A 20319-nucleotide genomic window follows, 5' to 3' on the forward strand; every position below is an offset into this window, starting at 1 on the left:
CCCCCAGACCCCTTGATGCCCCGGCCGCACGGGCCGCAGCCCCCTCCGGGGTGGGCTTTGAGACCCCTGCATCCCCTCTCCGTCCCAGACCCACCTCTGCCCCTGGCCACCTCCTGGCGGGACCCATCACTGGGGTGCTGAGTGACCCCCACAGAGGTCAGACCCTCTGAGGCCCACTCTGGCAGCCGTGCAGGGACCTTGAGTGCCAGGAACGCTTCCTAAGGCCGGGGGGGGGGGGGGGGTAAAAATCAAGGAAGTGGGGAGCACACGTAGCTCGGTGGTTGAGCTCCTGCTTCCTATGTACAAGGTCCTGGGTTCAATCCCCCATACCTCCTAAAAAAGAAATCAAGAAATGAAAATGAAAACACAAGCACAGCAAAGAGAAAAGGACAAAAAAGGAAGACAGGAGTGCGTCAAGCGCCCCTCCCCCCCTGCCAGACTGCGGAAGAAGAAGGGGAGGGGCCTAGCATGCGGTGTGGGCCTGGGTCTGCTGGGGCCCACCCAGGGGCCCAGGCAGGAGGGCCTCTGCGGACCCGCCCTCTGGAACCTCGCTGTCCCAGGGGTGACTCCAAAAATGACGCCAGTGGAGCCCCGGAAGCAGGAGCCTCCCAGCACGGGGCCTGGGTGCGCCCTCTGCCCTGTGCTGGACACCCCGCGCCCAGCCCTCCCCACCCCTGTGCAGCACCAGGCCCCCTGGGCAGGCTTTGTCCTCTGCAAAAGGGAAAGAAAAAAACCAGAGCACCCCCTGGGGCTCCTGGAACCTCCTGGTGGGGAAGGGGCTGGGCAGAAGGGGAGAGGACCCTGTGGGGTCCCAGAGACACTGCCCCCGGAAACCAGGTCCTGGGCGGGGCGTTGGCCTTGGCCACTTAGTAGCCGCAGCCACAGAGCCGGCCACCCCCCACCCCAAAGTCTGCCTTCAGCAAGTGGAGGCCCCCCCCGAGCCCCACCCTGGAGCTCGCACGGGGAAGCAGGGCGGAGCGGGAGCCGACAGAGCCCAATCAGCAGGGGCCCCTGCTCCACGGCCAGTTCCGGCCAGTTCCGCAGCCCCTCTGGTGGGCTGGGCAGGAGGCCAAGCTGGGGGCAGGTGCACAGCCATCCACTACTGACGGGTCGCTGGGCCCCTTTGGGTCCTCAGCCACTTTAAGGACATCCATTCGGGCAGCCCCCAAACTGCCCAGGGACCCCCTGCGGCCGCTCCACCCCCAGCCTGGGCCCCAGGCGAACAGCGGGAGCTCTGCACACCTGGGAGGCACGTCGCTCAGACCCTCCTCCTGAGAGGCCCAAGCCTGGGCCAGGGCCTAGGCCAGCCCGGGCAGCCTGGCCTCTGCACCCTCGCCCAGCAGCCTACGGGGCTCCGTCCTCGCTCAGAAGCCCACAAACCAGACTCCCAGGCAGGTCTGGGTGGGGCCCTCCTGGCAGTGCCCGTGCCCACCACGCGAGGGCACCTCAGACGCCAAAGGGGCCTGCGGGGACAGGTGTGGAGGGACCAAGTGGCCAAAGCAGGCCTCAGGGAGTGCGCGAAGGTCATCGCCGAGCAAGAGGCTGAGGGGGAGGGGTGACGCAACAAGCCACAGCCCTGCCCTGGCGCACCCCAGAGGAGGGTGCAGGGGCCTCTGTCGCCCATCCCTCCGTCCAGCAGTGGCTCTGACCCTCGTGGGGGCCTCGCTTCAGGTTCTGCCAAGGTCTGGGGGGGGGCCTGAAGGGGTGGGGCTAATGGGCAGAGGGGGTGACAGCCCTGCACTGTGCCCAGGAGCCTCCTGAGGACACTAGGCAGGAAGGAGGACCCAAGGGGCATCAGCCTGGGGTCTCAACCCCCGCCAGGGCTCACCCAGGCCCTTCCCTCTGCCATGCCTCAGTTTCCTCGTCTGTGGCATGAGAGTGAACTCAAGACATGTTCACATTCAGGAAATGTGAGCAGTTAGCACCATATCACCAGCAGCAGCAGCGGCAACGTATCCTCACACCATCGTCGTCATCCTCCCCATCACCATCGTCTCCACCATCATCGCCACCATCCCACCACCATCCTCACCATCACCCCATCACCACCGTCATCCTCCCCACCACCGTCGTCACGGCCATCACCACCTTCGCTATCATCACCAACATCAACCTTGCAGGCTAGGGCCACGTCAGCTCCCTCAAGCTGGTCTTGTTTTCAGTTCTTTGAAGCAGGAGGGAGAAAGGCAACAACCAAACAAAGATCTCCAAGTGCAGCCACGGGAGGTCACTCAAAAAACCTATTGTTCCAAGAAGGGTGACCATGTGCTAAGGACATGGGGGTGGGCAGAGAGTTTAACATAAAGAAGTCTGGGGGCTTGGTGACAGATCAGCTGGGCGATTGACTCAGGCCCCCCACCTTTGAGGTTAGCCCCAAGCAGGGTCACTCTCACGCCAGAGAGGCCCCCACCCATCCCTGCCCAAGCAGCCCCAGCCCAGCTGACCCTTACAGAGCAGTCTTCAGTGTCTTTTCCCCACAATCCTCCAAAATGTACACAGACGGCCCCAGTTTTGACATCCAAATTGCATTTCCCCACCCCTTCGCAACCAGAGTGGGGTCCTGGGGCCAGCTGTCCTGCCTGTGAAAGCCCCTCTCGGAGCCCCACTGCCCAGAGGTGTGGACATTGTCCCAAGAGCCCGAGCCCGAGAGGAACGAATCTAGTCCTCTGGGTGTGATGTCCTTTGATGGCACTAACTGCAGGTGTAGGGGCTTAGATTACTTGCTGAGACCACCGCAGGGCACGACTCGGGGTGACTCCCTGCCCCCTTGCTGGGTCTTCTCTCAACGGACTCACAAAGAGGGAAAAGAGGAGCCAGCATGTTGCCCAAGCTCAAAGCTGAGCTCCAGGAGACGGTCAGTTCTGGAGGACAGGCAGAGGCACCCGCAGAGCTGGGCAGCCATCCTGCGTCACCACGTGGCACCACGCCAGGTTCAGCGCAGCTGACAGGTGAGAAAGCACCTCTGACGGTGCCTCCGCTGGGATTTTCATGGTCTGGGAACCATAAGCTTTTATCCCAAATAAAGCCCATTTAGAAAGCCAGTCCATTTCTGTGCTTCGCATCAGCAGTGTGGGTATGTGTGGGCATGCGTGCATTGGGTGCACTGCGAATGGCGCACCTGCATGCATACACGTGCATGTGTCCCTTTATGTGTGCACGCATATATGTGTGCATGTGTGTACAGAAAGGCATGTACAAGTGTGCTTGAATGCTCACCTGTGTTTGCACAAGTGCATTTCTGCATATGCATTTTATGTGTGCCCATTTACATGCGTGCGCACAGGTGTAGGTACGCAGGTGCGTGTGTGTTGGTGTTTGCATGTACCGTGCTCATGCGTGTGAAGGCAGCTCAGGGAGCAAAGGGCACAGAGCCCTCTGGCCTTCCGGCTCCAGCTGCTCTAGGCTCCTCCTGCTGGGGTGTCTTCCTGGATCCTGGATCTCCGCGGCTCTTCTCCCAGCCGCCCCTCCGGCTTCGCCGACGCGCCCTTGAGGCCCCCCCAGTGCCCGTCTTCCAGGAGGCCCCCCTGACTGCACCAGGGGAAGGGAGTAAAGCTCAGCGTTCCAGGCACAGATCGCCCTGGGTCACCCCCCAAGAAGGTGCTGCCGGAGGTGCAGCCCGACAGGAGAGGCAGTGCGTGGCTGAGGTAGGATGGGCAGGCAGCTCGGGCCCGGGGCAGGCGGAAATCCACCAGGGCCTGGGGCTGCCCCTCAGGCCCCCCCACTGGCCACACCCCACACAGCAGCCCTGCGCCCTCGCTCTCCAGTCCCACAACCTCCGATGGCCCACGGCCGTGCCTGCTGGGCCAAGGCCGCCCGCCTGGCGCCCTCCCTGCTCCTGGCCGGCCGGGAGGCTCAGCTTCCACTCCAGTGCCTCCACTGCCCTCCTCAGGCTCCTCCCCAGGGCCACGACCTCTCCCTGGAGCTGCCCCAAGCCTGTGCCTGTCCAGCCACCAGCTCCTGCCCACTGACCCCCGCTGCGGGGGGTCGCAGGTGTTGCCCCCCCATAGCCCGCTCCTCACTCCTCATCTCTTCCGCAGACACCCCGTCCCTGCCCTCCATGCCCGCCTCTGCCCCAGGGCTCCTGCAGCGCAGGCGGCCACCCAGCACCCCTGGAATGGGTCCCTCAGCTACTGTGTAAGGGTCGAGGTACCTTGTCCCCCAGTCTCCAGAGGCCCAGGAAAGGGCCTGCCACCAAGCCCTGCTTCCCGTGAAGGCAGCACACAGGGCTCTCGTTCCAGTTCCCAAATGAGTCGAGGTGGGAGGTGGGCAGGGGGAGAGGCCCGAGGGCCCTAGATGAGGGACAGACGGATGCGGGGCTCGCTCCCACGGGGCAGGGCTGCTGCTGCGGCACCAGGGGTGGCCAGGGCCCAGCCTTGCACCGCCTCAACCTCCCCAAGGAACTCTGGGGCCCCGACAGGGTGCGGCAGGAGCCGGTCACCGCTGGCCAGCAGCAGCTGGGCTGGAATGAGTGGGACGGCTCCGGGCCCCCCGGCCTCGGGGGCCTTTGCCTCCAACGCTTGGCATCTGGGGTCCCGGGGAAAGGCTACTCTAGCCCGCACTCTCCAGATGGTCGGGGCAGCGCCTGGGCAGGGCGCTGCTGACACCTGGTTGTGGCGGTGCCTCCCGCAGCACGTGGCCAGAAGGCCTGGGCAGGAAGGCCTGGAACCTCTGCCCAGGAGCCACCACCCAGACCCTGCTGGCCAGCGACGGGCACCGCGCCCCCGGGCAGCTGCCAGCCAGCCTGGAAACCCCTCGCGGCTCCTGCGGCTGAGTGGTCGGCACGAGTTACCTGGGAGCCATCAGCCAAGGGCTGCCCAGCCCGGCTCCCACACCTCTGCGGTGTCCCCTCACCCGCTCTCCCGCACTCGGGCACCTCCTGAGGGCCCCCCGATCCAGGCTGTCCCCCCTGGGCCTTCTCCCTCCCGCCCATGCAGCCTCTGTCAGCCCTCGCAGACCCCCTCCCCGGCTCACCTGCTGGGGTCCTCCTGGCCCCGGAAGCACGTCCAAGTGCACCCAACCGTCCGCTGTTGAACAGCTGTGGGCGACAAGCCACAGGGCACCCCGAGCCGCCCCCGCCCAGTGCCCCCAGAAAGTCCAGGTGCTTCAGTGCAGGTCCCGTCTGGGAGCAGCTGGTGCCTCGGACGAGGGCAACTCAAGGCGGACTCGCGACGGGGCTTGTTTACAGAGGGGCAGGGGTGCCCAGGAACCCCGTGGAGGGCAGCAGAAGGGCAGGAGGCTGGTGGGAGGTTGGAGGGGGTCTGCGGCCTGGCCCTACGCTTGTGTCGTGTCACCCCCAAAAGAAACACAAACACGCTAACCTCGCCTGCCTGGGCGCTGCCTCCCCAGAGCCTGACGCGCCGACTTGGGCCTGGTCAGCAGGACGCACGCAGCCGGGCCTCCAGCCTCCTCCCCGCCCCGAAACACGGTGAGGACATCACCGGGCACAGGGCAGACAGGCCGTGGACACATGTGGTGGCGGAAGGGGCTGCATCTGCAAGGGCATGGGGGGACCCAGCGTGCACGCCACGTGCTCCCGAACAACAGACCTGCACCGCAGGCCCACACACATACACGCCTTCGTGTCCACCACGTGTGCACTTTCACATGCTCACACACGCTCATGTAACAGGCTCACGTGCACTCACCCTCCTCGCACACAGGCGTGCCGTCACGCAGTCTCCCACACACGCTCACACGGGCCCATACACATGTTCACACGTGCTCTAAAGCACACAGGTGCCCACATGCTCACGCTTACATGTGCTCTCATATGCTCACACACTGGCACACGTGGTCTCGCTCACACACAGAGCAAAAGATGGAGCAGATGGGGGCAAAATGTTACCAAGGAAACGTGGCAAAGGGCGTTCCCTTTACTGCACTTCCTGTCAGTGACATCATTCCCAAATAAAAGTGGTTTTCTGTAAGCCCCGACGCCCCCATGCGCGTGATGCCGCCGTCCCTCTCCGGGCCTGGCCAGGGGTGGCCGCTCCTCTTCTCCACCTGGACCTCGCCAAGCCCCCCCGCTGCTCCCCTCACCCTCTCCCTCCGAAGCACGAGTGCGGCCTTCCCTCCCGAGGTCCCGACGTGGCCGTCGCGGAGCCACCAGACACCTGTCCCTTAGGCCTGGAGAGCATGACCGGCAGCACGAGGCCCACCGGCTAAGGCGGGGCCCGGGGGTGCGGCGCTACCACCCTGCCCCTTGGGGGGATGGATGGTGGGGGTCGGGGTCCCCACCACACCCCGCAGCTGACTAGCAGCGGCAGCAGCTCGGCCGCAAGTGTGTCCTGAGATGACGAGTTTTCCCGCCTCATACCAACCAGCCGTCAGGCCTGTGGCCAGCAGGTCTGGCCCTGCTCCTCGGGCCACTTCCCAGGTGCATTCCCCCGAAACGGAGGGCGGCGACCCCCGGCAGCCCAGCTCCTGCCACACACCGACGGTACGTGACGCAAGCAGAAGCTCTCTTGTCCGTGCTTCAAGCTGGCGCCATCAAAATCTGTCCTCGCAAGCTGTTTAGAGGCCTGACCAGTACCAGGGGAGGGGGGCGTCATGGTGACACGCGACCCCAACGGCATTCTTTTCATTAACACCTTTATGCCTAGCGACCGCCTTCAGAGACGCCTCCAGGAAGCAAGCTGACGGCCTCAAGACGCTCCACTGAATACTTAAAACCATGTGCACCGTGTGGCAAATATTCTTCCTAATATGTTGGCTTGGGGAACAAATGAACATGCAAATCTCAAAAGCAACTCTGGGCTGCAGGGCAAGCGGGTCGGGGGCCGCAAGCCTGCGATAGCTCCCCTGGGCACCCGCCCCACACAGCGGAGGACTGCGCTTCCTCCCGCTTCCTGATTCAGGACAAGGGACAAAGCCTGGCCGCGCGCAGCCCACGCTGGGGCCCCATGCGACTCCCTTCTCAGCAGCCTTGGCTCCCAGTCCGCTCTGGCCTGAGGTTCTCCGCCCCGTCAAGGAGTTCTGCGCGGGCAGATCACAGCCCCTGTTGTCCCAGAAAAGCTGCGCCTGAACCTGGCCCAATGGCCCCTCAGATTCTCTAGGAAAACAACTAGATAGTTGTGAACAGTAGGAGATTTTGTAACATTCTCTCACCTGACCGTGGGGATGCACGAGTCCTAACTCCACAGCAAGTCCTGGGGCATCCCCCAGACGCTGTCTGCAGAGCTGGGAATCCCTTCAATGCTGAAATCACTTCCCCTTTCAAGGCCTTCGGCTAAGACGTCACTCACTGCTGACGGCAAGCTCCTCAGCCGATTGCAGGGCAACCAGCCACTTACACAACCAACTCACTGAGGACTGAAGCCCATGAAGGGCCCTTGTACTGGTTAGCCCAGCGCTCACCTGACCAGACAACTGGGCCCCGTTACCTGGCCGAGCAGACAGGAGCCTGACCCTCCCAGCCCAGGAAGCTGCTTCTGCTCCAGCTCGAGACAAGCTCTGAGAGGAAGGGCCCTGGCCAGCACGTCAGGTGAGAGGCCTCTCCCGTGCCAGAGAAGCCCCTGGCAACTTGGAATCCCAACCCAGCATGCCGTGGGGTCGCACCAAGGAAAACCCAGCGCCTTGGGCTGGTTTGGAGGCGGGCAGGGGTGGAAAACACTTCGTCTCTTTATAAAATAAAACCTGGCACATCTAAAGCTGTTTTAAGTTCCCTCGAATTCTCTCCCACCACTTCTGCTGTTGGTCTTTCCTTCCAGGGCGCCCTTGAGACCAGGTGACCTAAGTGCCAGGAGCACAAACACACCTACGGCTGACGCGACCCCGACTCCAGCAGGCCCTGGGGCCCACGGGCCTCCGAGGGGGTCCTGCCACGGCCGAGCGAGCCACTTCCTCCCCGGTCTGGAGGAAGTCTTGGTTAGGTAACACGAGGAGCTGCACCGCTCACTTGACACGCAAGTCAGAAACATGTCCCTGCCACCTCACCCCATGCCAACAGCCCCCACTGCACGTTTACCCCAATGTCCCAATAAAGTAGAAGCAGAAGCACCGAGACCCCACCTGCACTGCACTTCAACCAATCTTAAGGCATGCCTTGTCTTTAAAGCCCACTGGCCCAGAACAGGAAAGAAGGCCTTAACCACTCGAGGCTTAGAACACACTTGACAAAACAATCCTCGAGGACACTGGGGGCCAACGCGGCGCTGCCCTTCCCCCTGCAGGTACTCATCAGGTGGGGAGCACACACCCACCCTTAACCTGTCGATAGGACCAGCTTCCTGCGCTCTCCTTCTGTACGTTGTCCTTGTACCAATTACTAAAATTCTGGCGGGGTAACCCCTTGGGAAAGAGTTTGTGGACATTTTCTGAGATGATACTAACATTCTGCATCTTTTCCCACTTGTCAAAAATTACGCTATTGTATATTAAAAATGTGTACATTCCACTGCATGAAATTTGAGTTTACCTAAAAGGAAAAACTGTAAATAGTAAGCTCTTAAGAGTTGTGTGTCAACTGGAGGGACGGGCAGAAAGAGAGACACTGCAGGAAAACGAGTGGTGGCAGCTGGGAGGTGGGTGGTCAGATGTCCACAGCAGAATTCTTCAATTTTCCTGTAGGTTTGAAACTTCTTATAATAAAATCTTGGGTGATGGGGGGTGGATGACACTATAAATTCTGCATTGTAACTAGATCTTTTTAAAAGTTCCCCTACCTTTTCAAAGGAATACAATGAGGTGCAAGTGAAGTTACAGTAGAGTTGACAGTCTTAAGAGACTCTTAGCCACCCTCCCCTGAATGACCTTCTACCAAAGGAGAGTATGAGCAGCTCAGGTGTTGAGAAACACTCGCTTTTCTAACACCAACTCCTTTAACTGGCCTTGCAGTTAAAAGAAAATAACCATGCAATAAGGACAAAGAATGAAACGACATCAAACTTGCTAAATAGGTATTGTTTATTAAGGCTTGTATTCTCCTAGAGGAAAAGTTATCCGATGTTGTCCATTACTTCACACAGGCTCAGAGTGAGGGACACGCTCTAAATACAAGTCTAAATAATACGGCTTAAACTTGGAATCAGACAGAGGGGCTTCTGGAGCCACGCGCTTTCAGAAGACACCCGCTCTCGGTACGGGAGAGACCCTCGACAGTGGACGCGGGCAGGCTGCGTGCCGGGCAGCAGGCATGCGCACCGTTTCCATGCTTAAAGGCAAACTCCAGGTGGTGGGGAGTTCCTCAACGGTTCCCTCATTCCACAAAAAACATGAAGCAAATTCCGTTTTCAAGTCTTTTTGTTTTGTTTTGCTTTTTTTACCCATTCAACAGGAAAAAAAAAAGTTAAGACACACCGTCAAACTGACACACTGGAGGCGTCATGCGTACACAGTCTACCGGGTCCTACATTTAAAGCTCAGCCTCATTGGTACAAAAATGTAAGGTGGCGTTAGGATGCGCAAGTGAAGGAAAAAGGGAAGGTTTAAAATGATCTGCGAAAAAGAACACCTGAACACCAAACCAGATGTAGAACATTTCCGAAGCCTCTGCACCTGGTCACATCGTCATCCCGCCTATCAAAGCCCAGAGCAGCCGGGACAGAAAATGTCTGCACGCCTGGCCCAGATGGCAAAGGGAGAGGGGGCATTCCCAGAAACATTTTCACCCAAGTGTAAAAATTAAAACTTATCTTTCTGTCTAGAAGAAAAATCAAATGGGCAGATTAGCATTTTAGACAAATAAACACAGATAATAAAAATGGCAAACTAGCTAACAAGGTGCTCTTTAACCTTTCAATTTCAATATTCTGAAGAGAAGTGTTTTAACAGAAAACTAAGTGACTATACAATTCATGGTTTCTTATGTGTATTATGAAAGCAATAAGGGGGCAAGAAATAAGCCATATAGAGATATCAAGTGACTGAACAGAAGAACACAATTTCTGCCAAAATTAAAAGTAATCTTTGGGATGTACTGGGTTTTGTTTTTAAGGATATTTATATTTTGAATTGGGTCAGTCTGAATGATAAGCTGACAAAAAATAGGAGGCCTTTATTAGTGAGTTCTACAGCATCGTAACACAGGAGAACACACACGAGTGCAGACCCGTCCGGGCAAAGCCGAGCTAGAGAACTGGAGGTGCGGCCTCAGCCTGCAGAGGACACAGGACGCTGTGCAGGGCAGCACCTGGTGATTCTTAACTCCGCCTTCCAAAGTCTAATGGTGGAACACGTAAGAGACTGGCTTATTCTTATTGTTTGTTTCGGTTCTGTCGTTCCTATAAAAGAAAGAAGAAAAAGGTTAACACTGAGTGAATGTCCCACCCAGATGAACTCCCTCAAAAAAGTGGCCTCGGGTGAGGCCCTGCACTGCGCCTCGAGTGCCATGTCGCCGGGCCCTGGGCGCACCTGGGCTCGGGGTGACCCCTCGGCGCACACCCTGTCCTCGCCCCTCCCCCACAGCTGGACCTTCCAGAGCTGCCTCAGTCAGGAGAGAACGCCGGCCCTTAGACCACAGGCCTGCTGGCCGAGGGCAACCCTCCCTGTGCCCCAGCTTTTCAAACCCTACTCTATGTGGAACTGACAATCCGGACGGACAAGCACTTTAGAGACACGGGAAGACACCGCCATGCACTGGGCACTGACCGGCACCAGGCATGACAGGAGCTTCTCTGCCTCGTCTCATCCCATCCACACCTCATGAGAGCCCAGGGAGCACAGAGGCCCGCCCAGCGGGCTAAGGGGCAGAACAGCACCTGGACAGGGGCCTGCCGGGCCACGCTCCTTCCACCGCCCCGCACGTGCCTCTGCGACACCACAGAAGACCTGGCCCCTCCAGCCGGGTTTATTTCCTACCACCACAGAGAAAGCGCTCCTGCAGGGCATGCCTGGCAGGGAAGGACAGCCCAGCCAGGAGGCTTCCGTGCTGCCCGCCTGGCTTCTACAAGCAACGTGTGCAGCAGCTCAGGCGCTTCCTCCCCACGCCAGCCCCTCAGTTCAGCCCGGACAGGAATACCCACTCGGCAGAGTTCAGTCCCACGTGCCCCCCACCCCCCTTTTTATTGCAATGCCATCTAGTAAGGAAAGTGCCATGTCAGGAGCTTGCCCACGAACCCCACCCTGTAATACCCAGAGACTGAATGACATTTTAAGTGTAACGTAAGCAACAGCCGAGTCTTTCTCTTTTGCTACAAGTAGGCCATCTTCCAACAATAAAGCATCCCAACCTGTCTGGCCACACCTCACCTAGCTACACACTGGGACTAGCTCCAGCCCACGCTCCGCCTGGCTGCTGCTCAGAAAACCCCACGGCGCTGCCTCCCGGATCCTGCCTTCAACACGATCTGGATTAGCAAGCCAGGTAGGCAGCCACTAAAACAACTCATGTCTCCCTACCTTCAACTCCCAAGCAGGTAAATTAGTCCACTTTACATGCTCTTTAAAAATCACAGGTATTTTCCTGGAAAGCCAATGCCAACATCTCCGTTGAGGTCAAAATGGATCCCCCGGAAGCGATTCAGAGGAAAACCTCCCACTTCTCCCTTCAACTACTACAAATGACCACAAAGGTTGCCACAGGCTCTTTAAAAAAAAAATTGCATTATCATAAAATTGGTAGCAAAGAAAAAGTGACAAAACCCAGCTTGTCCTTTCCGGACCTCCCACCCCAACGGTCTCCAGTCTCTCCAGGACCCAAGGCCACAGACTCCGTGCAGACGCGGGTGGCCCAGTGATCGGGGCTGTCCCCACACCCCGGGCTGGAGCACGCTCGCCCCTCCTCCAGCTTACACGCCCCCAGGAAGTGATTATAGAGTATAAAACACAGAGCTCATCAAATCTCAAATCTAGGACCTGGCCTGACACGACTACCATAAAAGATAAGACCTTTTCTCAGAAGTCAGTGTTTTTAAATTTAAAGTTGAGGTCCAAGTACAGCAATTCTACAAACGTTGAGTACATTTTACTTCTGAACATGATCTATTTCCAGGCCCTGGCAGCTCAGGTGCAGCCGGCCCGGGCAGCCTCTCGCCGCCACTGCGCGTCTCCAGAGGAGCCTGCCAGGCACTGGCTCCCAACCCCTTGGTTCCCAAGACACTGAGCTCCTCCAGGAGACGTGCAGCACGAGGTCCTGCTCTGCCCAAGCCGTGGGCCTGGCTTCTACCTCCGGCGACGGCGGGCAGGGCAGGCCCGGGTCTGCGGCCACCAGGTCCACGCACATCCTGGTCAGCCTAAAACACACCTGGAAGGTCAGAGGTGCCCAAACCATGAGTTGTTCAGGATTTTAAAAAACTGCTAATATTGTTACCATATATCCCAATTTACATGCCTTTCTGGTAAAAATGTTCCAGGGTATTTGGAGTTCACGGAAGAGTGACACTTTTAACGTGGAGGGCTGATAAAGGATGGAAAATCCGTCTACTCCCAACGGACACGTCATGAAATGAGAAGCCCAGGCGAGCTCTGCGGCAGTGCACCCCACGCCCAGGCCGGGCCATTTCGTGGACATCTGTGCACCACTCCTCTCAAGGGCAGACTAGCCACATGGAGTCAGCGCTCCAGCAACTCGGCGCTCAGGCCCTACACGTCTCATCACAAATATAAAAGGAGATTAGAACCAGCAAAGGCCCAGCTCGAAATTCTTCACTATTGGCTCTAGACATATATATTCATAATGTGAAATATCCAGATGCCAAACCCCCTACTTTCTATTATTTTAAAATTTACCCCTCCCCATAGCACATTTTTCCTTTACTACCTAGACAGAGCAAGTCGAAGTGTCCAAGAACTGCAGGATACGGGGTGCTCAAAGGAACAAAAGAAATGCCCTCCAGGCCAGAGGGGCCCAGCCACCTGAGCACTGAGCCCTGCGACACCCTGGGCAGGCCCCGAGGGGAGAAGGGCGAGGCGAACGCCCTCGAGGGGGGTGGCTCCTGGAGCTCCGGCCAGTGCCTCTGGTCCTCAGTGGCTTCACTGTCTACCCCAGAGCTGTGCATTGTTCCGACCTGTTCCTAACCTGACAAAGGTCAAGAAACGCTGTTACAAAAACGATCACGTTTCAGAAAGCAAAACAGAAACAAAAAAGAAAAGGATTTATCCTCAGTCCTCTATGACAAAAGCTGTACACTGTGATCCCAATCACTCATCTTAAAAACTAAAAAACTAAAAATCAGAGATCACAGAGTGACTGCCACTCAAATGTCACCACTGGCCACTCCTGGTGACCAGGCTCAGAAAGTCCAGGCCAGGTGGCCCAACCTCTGCACTGCCCCCCAGCGAGTCCAGACGGAGCCTGGAAGTCTCCGCCCGGTGCCCACTCCCCTCAGCCCTGGGAAGTGCGGAACCCCCTCACCTTGCGCACCACCTCCTCCTCCTCCTGGCGCTTCTCATAGTGAGAGAAGTCGTCGAAGATGGAGGTCGTGTGCCTGTAGGAGGCGATGATCTTCAGCACTTGCTTGGCCTTTTCCAGGGGCACCTCCTGCGTGTCGCGTGAGTTTGTGACCGGCTTGTTGTCATTGTTCTCCAGCCGGATGTGCCGGAGCTGGTTGTTGGGCACGTCCTTGACAAAAATCCACTGGACATCAAACTTCCCCTTCCACTTGTCCTGAGACCAGACCCCTGCGCTAGTGCCGTAGTCCACGGGTGACTTCATCTCGGCTGCACCGCAGAAATGCCCGCTCCCGTTGACGCTGAAGAGCAGGTAGACGCGCCCTTTGCCGTTCAGGGAGCGGAAAGCACTGTCAAGGCGCTTGTTGCCGTGCTCTGTGCTGCACCAGATGGAGTACTTGATGGAGCGGTGGATGTCGTCCTCCGAGTAGCTCTTGATTATGAACACACGCCCGTGCTTAAGATTCCAATCGAAGTCTTTAGGATTGTAGCTATGGGCAGCTTTCAGTTTTTCGAGAACGGGGTGGGAGTCTACGCTTGAGGCAGAACTAGGCTGGGCGCTCCCAATCGAGGTACAATCGCTGCTGGCACCTCCACTCTGCCCCAAAGCCGCGTTTCTGTTGCGAGGGGCTACCCAGCGGGTCTGGGGGGGCTGCTGGGGGTTCTGATACTGTGGCTGGGCCAGAGGAGGTGGCTGCACGGTGACAGGCTGGACCGTCTGCTGTGGCAGCGGGGCAGACTGGGGCGGCGGGGTCTGCTGGGGAGCTGGGGTCTTCGCCACGGGCCCCTTCTCATCCCAGGTGCCGATGTCCATGTTATGCTTTATGGGCGGTGGGGGCAGCGCTCCTCCAATTGCAGGTCCGCTTTTTACTTTCATTTTAGGCTGCGGCTTTGCAGGCTTGCTGGCAATGGCAGCCCAAGAGGTTGGTTTTGAAACTGGCATCGTTATGTTAGTCCCGCCACTCCCAGAAAGGGCGCCCGTCATCGCCACACTGTTGGCAACAGAGCCCACTGCCTTGACCGCAGAGGCCGTGACGTCCCCGATCTTCAGGCCCACCATGCCCTGCTCCAGGCTGTTCATTCCAGGGGCCTTGCTCAGAGTGTCACTGTGGAAACCCGTCTGCCCGTCAACAACGGTGCCACCCAGGGAGCTGGGCGGGTAGGTGTAGCTGCTTCCGTAAGCTGAACTCTGCGTTTGCTGCCCTTGAGAGCCACTTGTTCCCCATGCTGAGAAAGCGGGGTTTTCGGGGAAAAAATTAAACCTGTGCTGGTAGATGTTGTTCCCCAGACCCCCAGGCTGTCCGAACACCGCATCGTGCATGAAGTGGTGGTCTCCGTTGCTGAGCTGTCCGTAGGTGGTGAGGTACGGGATGGGGGGGTCACCTCCGGTAGACCACGGTGCTTCATTGAGGGAGTAAGGAAACCCGATGGACGGCGGGTAGTAACTGGACAGGTAGGGGTCGGTCATTGAGGGATAGCTGTTACTCTGTGAAAAGAGAAACGAAGCGTGAGACCACTTTGTCGTCACAAGGTCAGACTAACTGGAAATGGAACTGTACAGAGCCGGCCTTAAAAAGAACAGCACAGAGACTGGAGAAACGTGGAAAGAACCTGCCCAGGCTGTCATCTCAAAACACAAAGCATCACATGCAACGACCTCGAGTCAGACTTAGCAGCTCCGCTCCGCAGGCTCTGCTCGGGAACGCCTTCTTCTCGGACCTTCCGGCTTCTGTCCAGAAATGGGCAGAACCTTGAACAAGACTCGGCAGGACCCACCAACAGGAGCCCAGTTAGGGAAGGCTGAGCCGTCCCAGCAGCAGTCCTGCTCACCACTACCCAACGGCACAGTGAAACCACACAGCTCTGACGTCCAGTGAGTCTAGCGCACAACCCCCACCGCCCCAGGGCCCCGGCCTCGGTGTTCCAGGAACACTCTTTCCCACACCTTCCCCCAGGAGTCTCCCCACAGTCTCCGGTCTCCCCGAAGGCTGCCCCAGAGGCCTCTTGCAGGTCACCTTTTCTGACAGGCCCCCTCAGGGCCCCCTGGCTTCCTGGGCAGATCCCTGGGGCTCTCAGAGTGCACGTGGCAGCACGGAGGGCAGTGGGCCGTCTGAGCCCCTCAGCACCCGCGAGCGCCCGGTGTGGGCCTCTGCACCCTCACTTGGCTCCATCCTCATGGCGGCCCCTTCCTGGCGGCACACCTGGGCGGCCAGAACCTGAGGCCCTGAGGCAGGCTTGGGGGGTCAAAGACCAGGCAGAGGCGTGGCCAAGAACACATGTTTCAGAGCCTGAGCTTAGACCTAGGGCTGCATTTCTGGGAAGGCCGTTTCCTTGGAGACACCCAAAAGTCTGGTCGGAATTGGACCCCCTACCCCCACAGCACTGTATGAGGCTGGGAGAGGGCCTGGCAGGAGGAGGACCCGGCCCAGGGGGGCCTGGTCTGAATGGAAATGCCGTCAGGAAGCAGTGGCGACTGGGAGGTCAGAGGAGAGCCCCCGACCTGGAACGCTCGCCTCCTCATTCCTGTGCCCTTCTCTGCCGGGCAGCCAGACTCAGCTGTGCAGAGAACACGGCTGGACCCAGAGGGGAAGGCCTGCTCCAGCCCCTCGTCCACCTGCAAAGGGTGGTCAGGGGCCACCAGGCAGGAGAGACCACCGGTGGGTATGGGGGCACAGGACGCCCCACCACCGAGCAGGCCTCAGGACCCGCCTTGAGATCCCTTGGAGGAGGGGCCCCGCCCCTTCTTCAGCTGTCCAGCCCCAGCGCTCAAGCCCCAGCCCCAGCCCCAGGCCGGGAGGCCAGCAGGCCTCAGCCTCCTTCCTCACCTGCCACCCCTGCCTCCCAGGCCCACTCCAAGGACTCTTGGGATCAGATTGATTTCTAATTTCCTTCCTGCTGGTTGCTCCATCTGTCAGAATATTCCAGAACCATCTTTTAAAATGCAAGAACTGCTTCCCCATAATAAAAATTCTCAAGATTGTCGGCAGGAAAAAAAAAGGCAGATGGGAGCTATCAAGGTCCTCTACACGCCCAGGACCCACCCAGGACCCACCCTAGCACACTGGATGCACCAGTGCCCTCCCCCCTCAAGTTGCCTCCTCCCACCCCTGACCTCAGAGCACAAGCCGATAGGGCCTAGACAGACCATGGAAGGAGCAGAGAGGAGCCAAGAGCCAAGAGCCAGGCAGCTGAGGGGTCTGAGCTGCTTTCGCCTAGTGTCAGCCTCAGCAGGCTCAGAGGACAGTCCTTCCCCAGGGAGGCGGCCTTCGCCTCCTGTCCCCGGCATGCTCTTCTCAGCCGTCCTGTGTTCACCACACAGCCTCCCGCACACAAAGGACAATCAGGAAACGAACCAACCCACTGGCTGCACGTGGCCATGACGACGGCCACAGGAGAGCAAGGCCACAGACAGCTGCACTCAAGAGGCCCCGAGGGGCTTGAGGGACACCAAAGCCTGGCTCAGAGGAGGTAGGATTTAGCACCCCAGTGGTGAGCATCATACTGGGCACTCGATGCCCCAAGTCCATGTAAGTGTCACCGCTAAGCAGACACACCTAGCACGCGGTCACAGATGTGGCGTGCACCACCCTGGACCCCGGCAGGGCGCGCCGTTCCCACTCGCTGCCAGGGAAGGACGACATCGCTGCCCAGCACCGCCCAGGCCCCTCACCTCCAATTACAGAGTTTTGAGTAAAATATCACAAGAAAGTCCCAAATGAAGCCGAGGATTCCCGGTCCCTTGTGATCCTATTTCTCTCTTCCAGAAGCCATCACACCCTGTAACGGGATGGCACGAGTTTAATTAGGAGGACACACGCGCACAGGGACAGCATGGCTGTGAGGTGTCTGCGAAATAGAGAAGCGGCTGGTTGAGCAAGCTGGGGCACGGCGCCTTGGGCACGCCACACACCCCTCTGGACCCCCTTTTGCATTTACCGGATGGGGGTGAGTGTGAAGTAACCAACAGTAAAGCTGCAGGCTTACCAAAAACTCACCTAGCTGCTCATCCTACAGGCCTTTCATAAGCATTAAACCCACACAACAAAAGGAAACATTCCTAACATCAAGTTTCCAGGTAAAACTAAGTTGCAGCTTTAAGAGTTTCCTACAGACCCACCAACAGCTGCCTGCACGTGACGCTACACTGCCAGCCCTCCTGCTTCCCCCGCACCCCTGCGAGCTCCTCCTCAGCTCTGGGCCCAGTGCTCACTGAGGAGCCAACTGTAAATCCAAGGTCAAAGCAGGACCTGTAGTCAGCTCTGCCAAGAGCTTCCAAAAACTCCTACTGACAAAATGGGAAAGGTGGTCATGTCTACGTTACCACACACAAAAACACCCTGCAGACAATCCCCGCCCTTAGCAGGTTGCAAGGCTGCAGGGGCAAACTGTGCGCCGGGAGCCTCACTTCCCTTTCCCAGGCAATTCTACCAACCACCCCTGTTCAGTACCATCTGGCATGCTCCCTCCAAGCTCTGAAAGCAAAGCTGCAAACTGACTGCAAGGCGAGATGACGGCCCTCTCCACAGTAAGAGACTGAAGACTATTTTCCCCCACATTATTTTAGTACAAATTAAACGTAGACTGCAGTCTGACCCTTCCTTCAAAGGAGGGGAGGCTGCTCCTGAAGTCTGCCGTACGCATTGCAAGTTCATGTGCCCACAAAACCAAAACTATACTCTCTACTTACTCTCAACACTGACTGAAACGCATCCCCCCTCACAGAAGACGCAGTTCTTGACTTCTCGTGAAACCCACTACGAGCCCTTTCAGAACCCTGATGGACTCTGGAAAACCAGCCCTGCCCTGCCTTTTGCAGGGTCATGCCCAAGTGTGGCTGATGCTAGCTAGGAAGTACTCTCAAGACAAGAGGCTTTGAAATCGAAGCAGTCCTCAGCCTTGTGCGGTGCCAAGTAGCGCTAAATACACCTTCTACTTAGTCAACTGTGGAATTCAAAATCACGAATGTGGACGCGTAGTTGTGAGGGATGCAGGTGCGTCAACTGGAACTAAGGAAACAACCCCTGAACTTTCCATGAGCACACGAATTCCTCTGACTTTCTCAGAGCAACAAGGTTTCTGTTCTTGTAGGAGCCGCAAACGGACCCTTAAAGACCGAGCAGGTGAAACAACCAGCCTGCCTTCGGCCTGTGCAGCCAACCAGCTCTCCTCAAGGCGCTGCCGGTCTTCACATCAGATGACAGCTGTGGGAAAAATCAGGACCTCAAAAGGCCGACACGGTGTCAAGGCAAAATGAGTATCCCCTGACCTGAGAAACCACACCCCCGACTCTGAACTCAAGTCTCCCCCTGGTTACTATGCCAAAATGATTTTAAGGGGGCTGAGGAGTCAAAACAAAAAAAGAAACTTAAAATGATCAGTGACTACTGTCCCGAGAGCACGTTCATGTGTAATTTTCTTTGAAAAGCCAAAAATCCATTTTAAAACTAAGAGCAGAGATTCTCTGTACTCACGTTTTTTTCTTTATTAAAAACTTGTGGGTTTATAGAACCATCGTGCAAAAAACACTAACCACATTAAGGAAAAAACCTCCCCTTCTGAATCCCCAGACCACTTAAATTGAAAGGTTTCCCCTATATCCAGTTTTCTGAAATTACTCAAACACTTTTAAGTTTCACAAACAAAGTGACTCAACCATCAGTGTGACAAAGAAGACTAGAGGGAAAACAGAAGGCAGCCACTGCAGATGCCCCAGATGACAGAACATTCTGGAAAGTGTCAAAAAGCATTTTTTTTTTAACTTAGTAAATTATGTAAATGGAAACATCATCAGGGGCAAAGATTAGAACAGGGACAAAGTGACGGGCATCTGTCCACATGAATCACCCTGGGGCCCAGGGCTGGAACAGGCCCGGGAGCACGGCCCACGAGTCCTCGGACACAGCCCTCAGGGATAAGTAGTAAAAATACCCCAAACCCAAAACCGTTCACTTGGCTGGTAACTTTTCATCCCTGTTTCCAAGACTGGTCTTTAGGAGGCCCTCAGATGGGTGGCTCGATGCGTAGAGACAGGAGCCTGACTAGACAGAATTTCTGTACTGGTTTCACACTTCAAATACACAGTTTTGAGAAACTTGCCAGCAAGAACTGTTAAAACTTAACTGCATCCTTCTGCTCTATCTCTGGTAAAGCAACCACGGTGGTGAGCTCCTAGAAAGTGTGTCCTTAGAAATCTACACACACAAAGGCCCACAACGCGCACGGGTCGTCTCCCAGGACCTGCAGGAACCGCACACTCTCTCGACCTGGAGCTTTGTGGCGTAACAGTCACACAGAATGATAAAGCACGGCTTCTATTTAGCCTGGCCTTGTGCTGCTAGGTGAAAAAAAAAAACAGCCCGAAACAACAAACCCAAAGGCAACCCAGGCTAGCATGGCGAGCTCAACTTTCAAAACAAATCTGTCTTTTCTAAAACGGAAATGTCCCTCAGAGTCAGAAGTTTCTCAAGTATGCAGGTACAAATGTCAACTTTTCTACATAAAGGAACAACTCAGGGAGGGGACACGCAAGGTATCTTAGGAGACGCCATACTGAGAGCCAAAGGACAGCCTAAAACCTTAAAACATACCCACCCCTAGTCTGCCAAGTCCCTAAATCCACTCCTTAGAGCCGAGGACTTGATTAGCACTGTGGCTATCTAAAAGTTCAGAACAAACTACAAATTACCGGCACTCCAACTTTAAGGAACTTCTGAACTGTTCAAGTCTTTCCTTACCTTTCAGAAAAGAAAACATCCAAGAACCAGGAAGTCCGAGTAGGCAAAGCGGCGACACCCAAGTGGAGGCAATCCAGTTCACCAGCACCGCCGCGCAGCCCTCTGCCTACTCAACTCTGCCGTAGGCTCACTAACAGGCACCACAAGCCTCCGAGCAGAAAGGGGGTGCAGAGCTCCTGCTTCAGGAGGCCCCCCCAGGGGCAGCTAGCAAGCGAGACTGGAAAGCCACAAACAGCACAGTGAGGCCTTCCTGAGTGAA

The 20319-nt window shown here is 57.1% G+C and overlaps 1 protein-coding gene and 1 long non-coding RNA gene across 2 annotated transcripts; one reads left to right on the top strand and one right to left on the bottom strand.

Annotated features, from left to right (window-relative positions):
• Positions 1-3647: 3647 nt before the first annotated feature.
• On the top strand, positions 3648-8399 carry LOC131275808 (uncharacterized). The gene is made up of 2 exons (XR_009183294.2): positions 3648-7483; positions 7710-8399. It is a non-coding gene; the product is annotated as an uncharacterized lncRNA (long non-coding RNA).
• A 487-nt stretch (positions 8400-8886) lies between these two features.
• On the bottom strand, positions 8887-20319 carry YTHDF1 (YTH N6-methyladenosine RNA binding protein F1). The gene is made up of 2 exons (XM_058287306.1): positions 13292-20319; positions 8887-10220 (listed from the first exon to the last, which is right to left on the bottom strand). Exons 1-2 carry the CDS (start codon positions 14792-14794, stop codon positions 10194-10196), a joined length of 1530 nt encoding a protein of 509 aa, XP_058143289.1. The 5' UTR covers positions 14795-20319; the 3' UTR covers positions 8887-10193.

Source organism: Dasypus novemcinctus, chromosome 24 (genome assembly GCF_030445035.2).
Source record: "Dasypus novemcinctus isolate mDasNov1 chromosome 24, mDasNov1.1.hap2, whole genome shotgun sequence".
In the NCBI taxonomy this organism is placed as follows: Eukaryota; Metazoa; Chordata; class Mammalia; order Cingulata; family Dasypodidae; genus Dasypus; species Dasypus novemcinctus.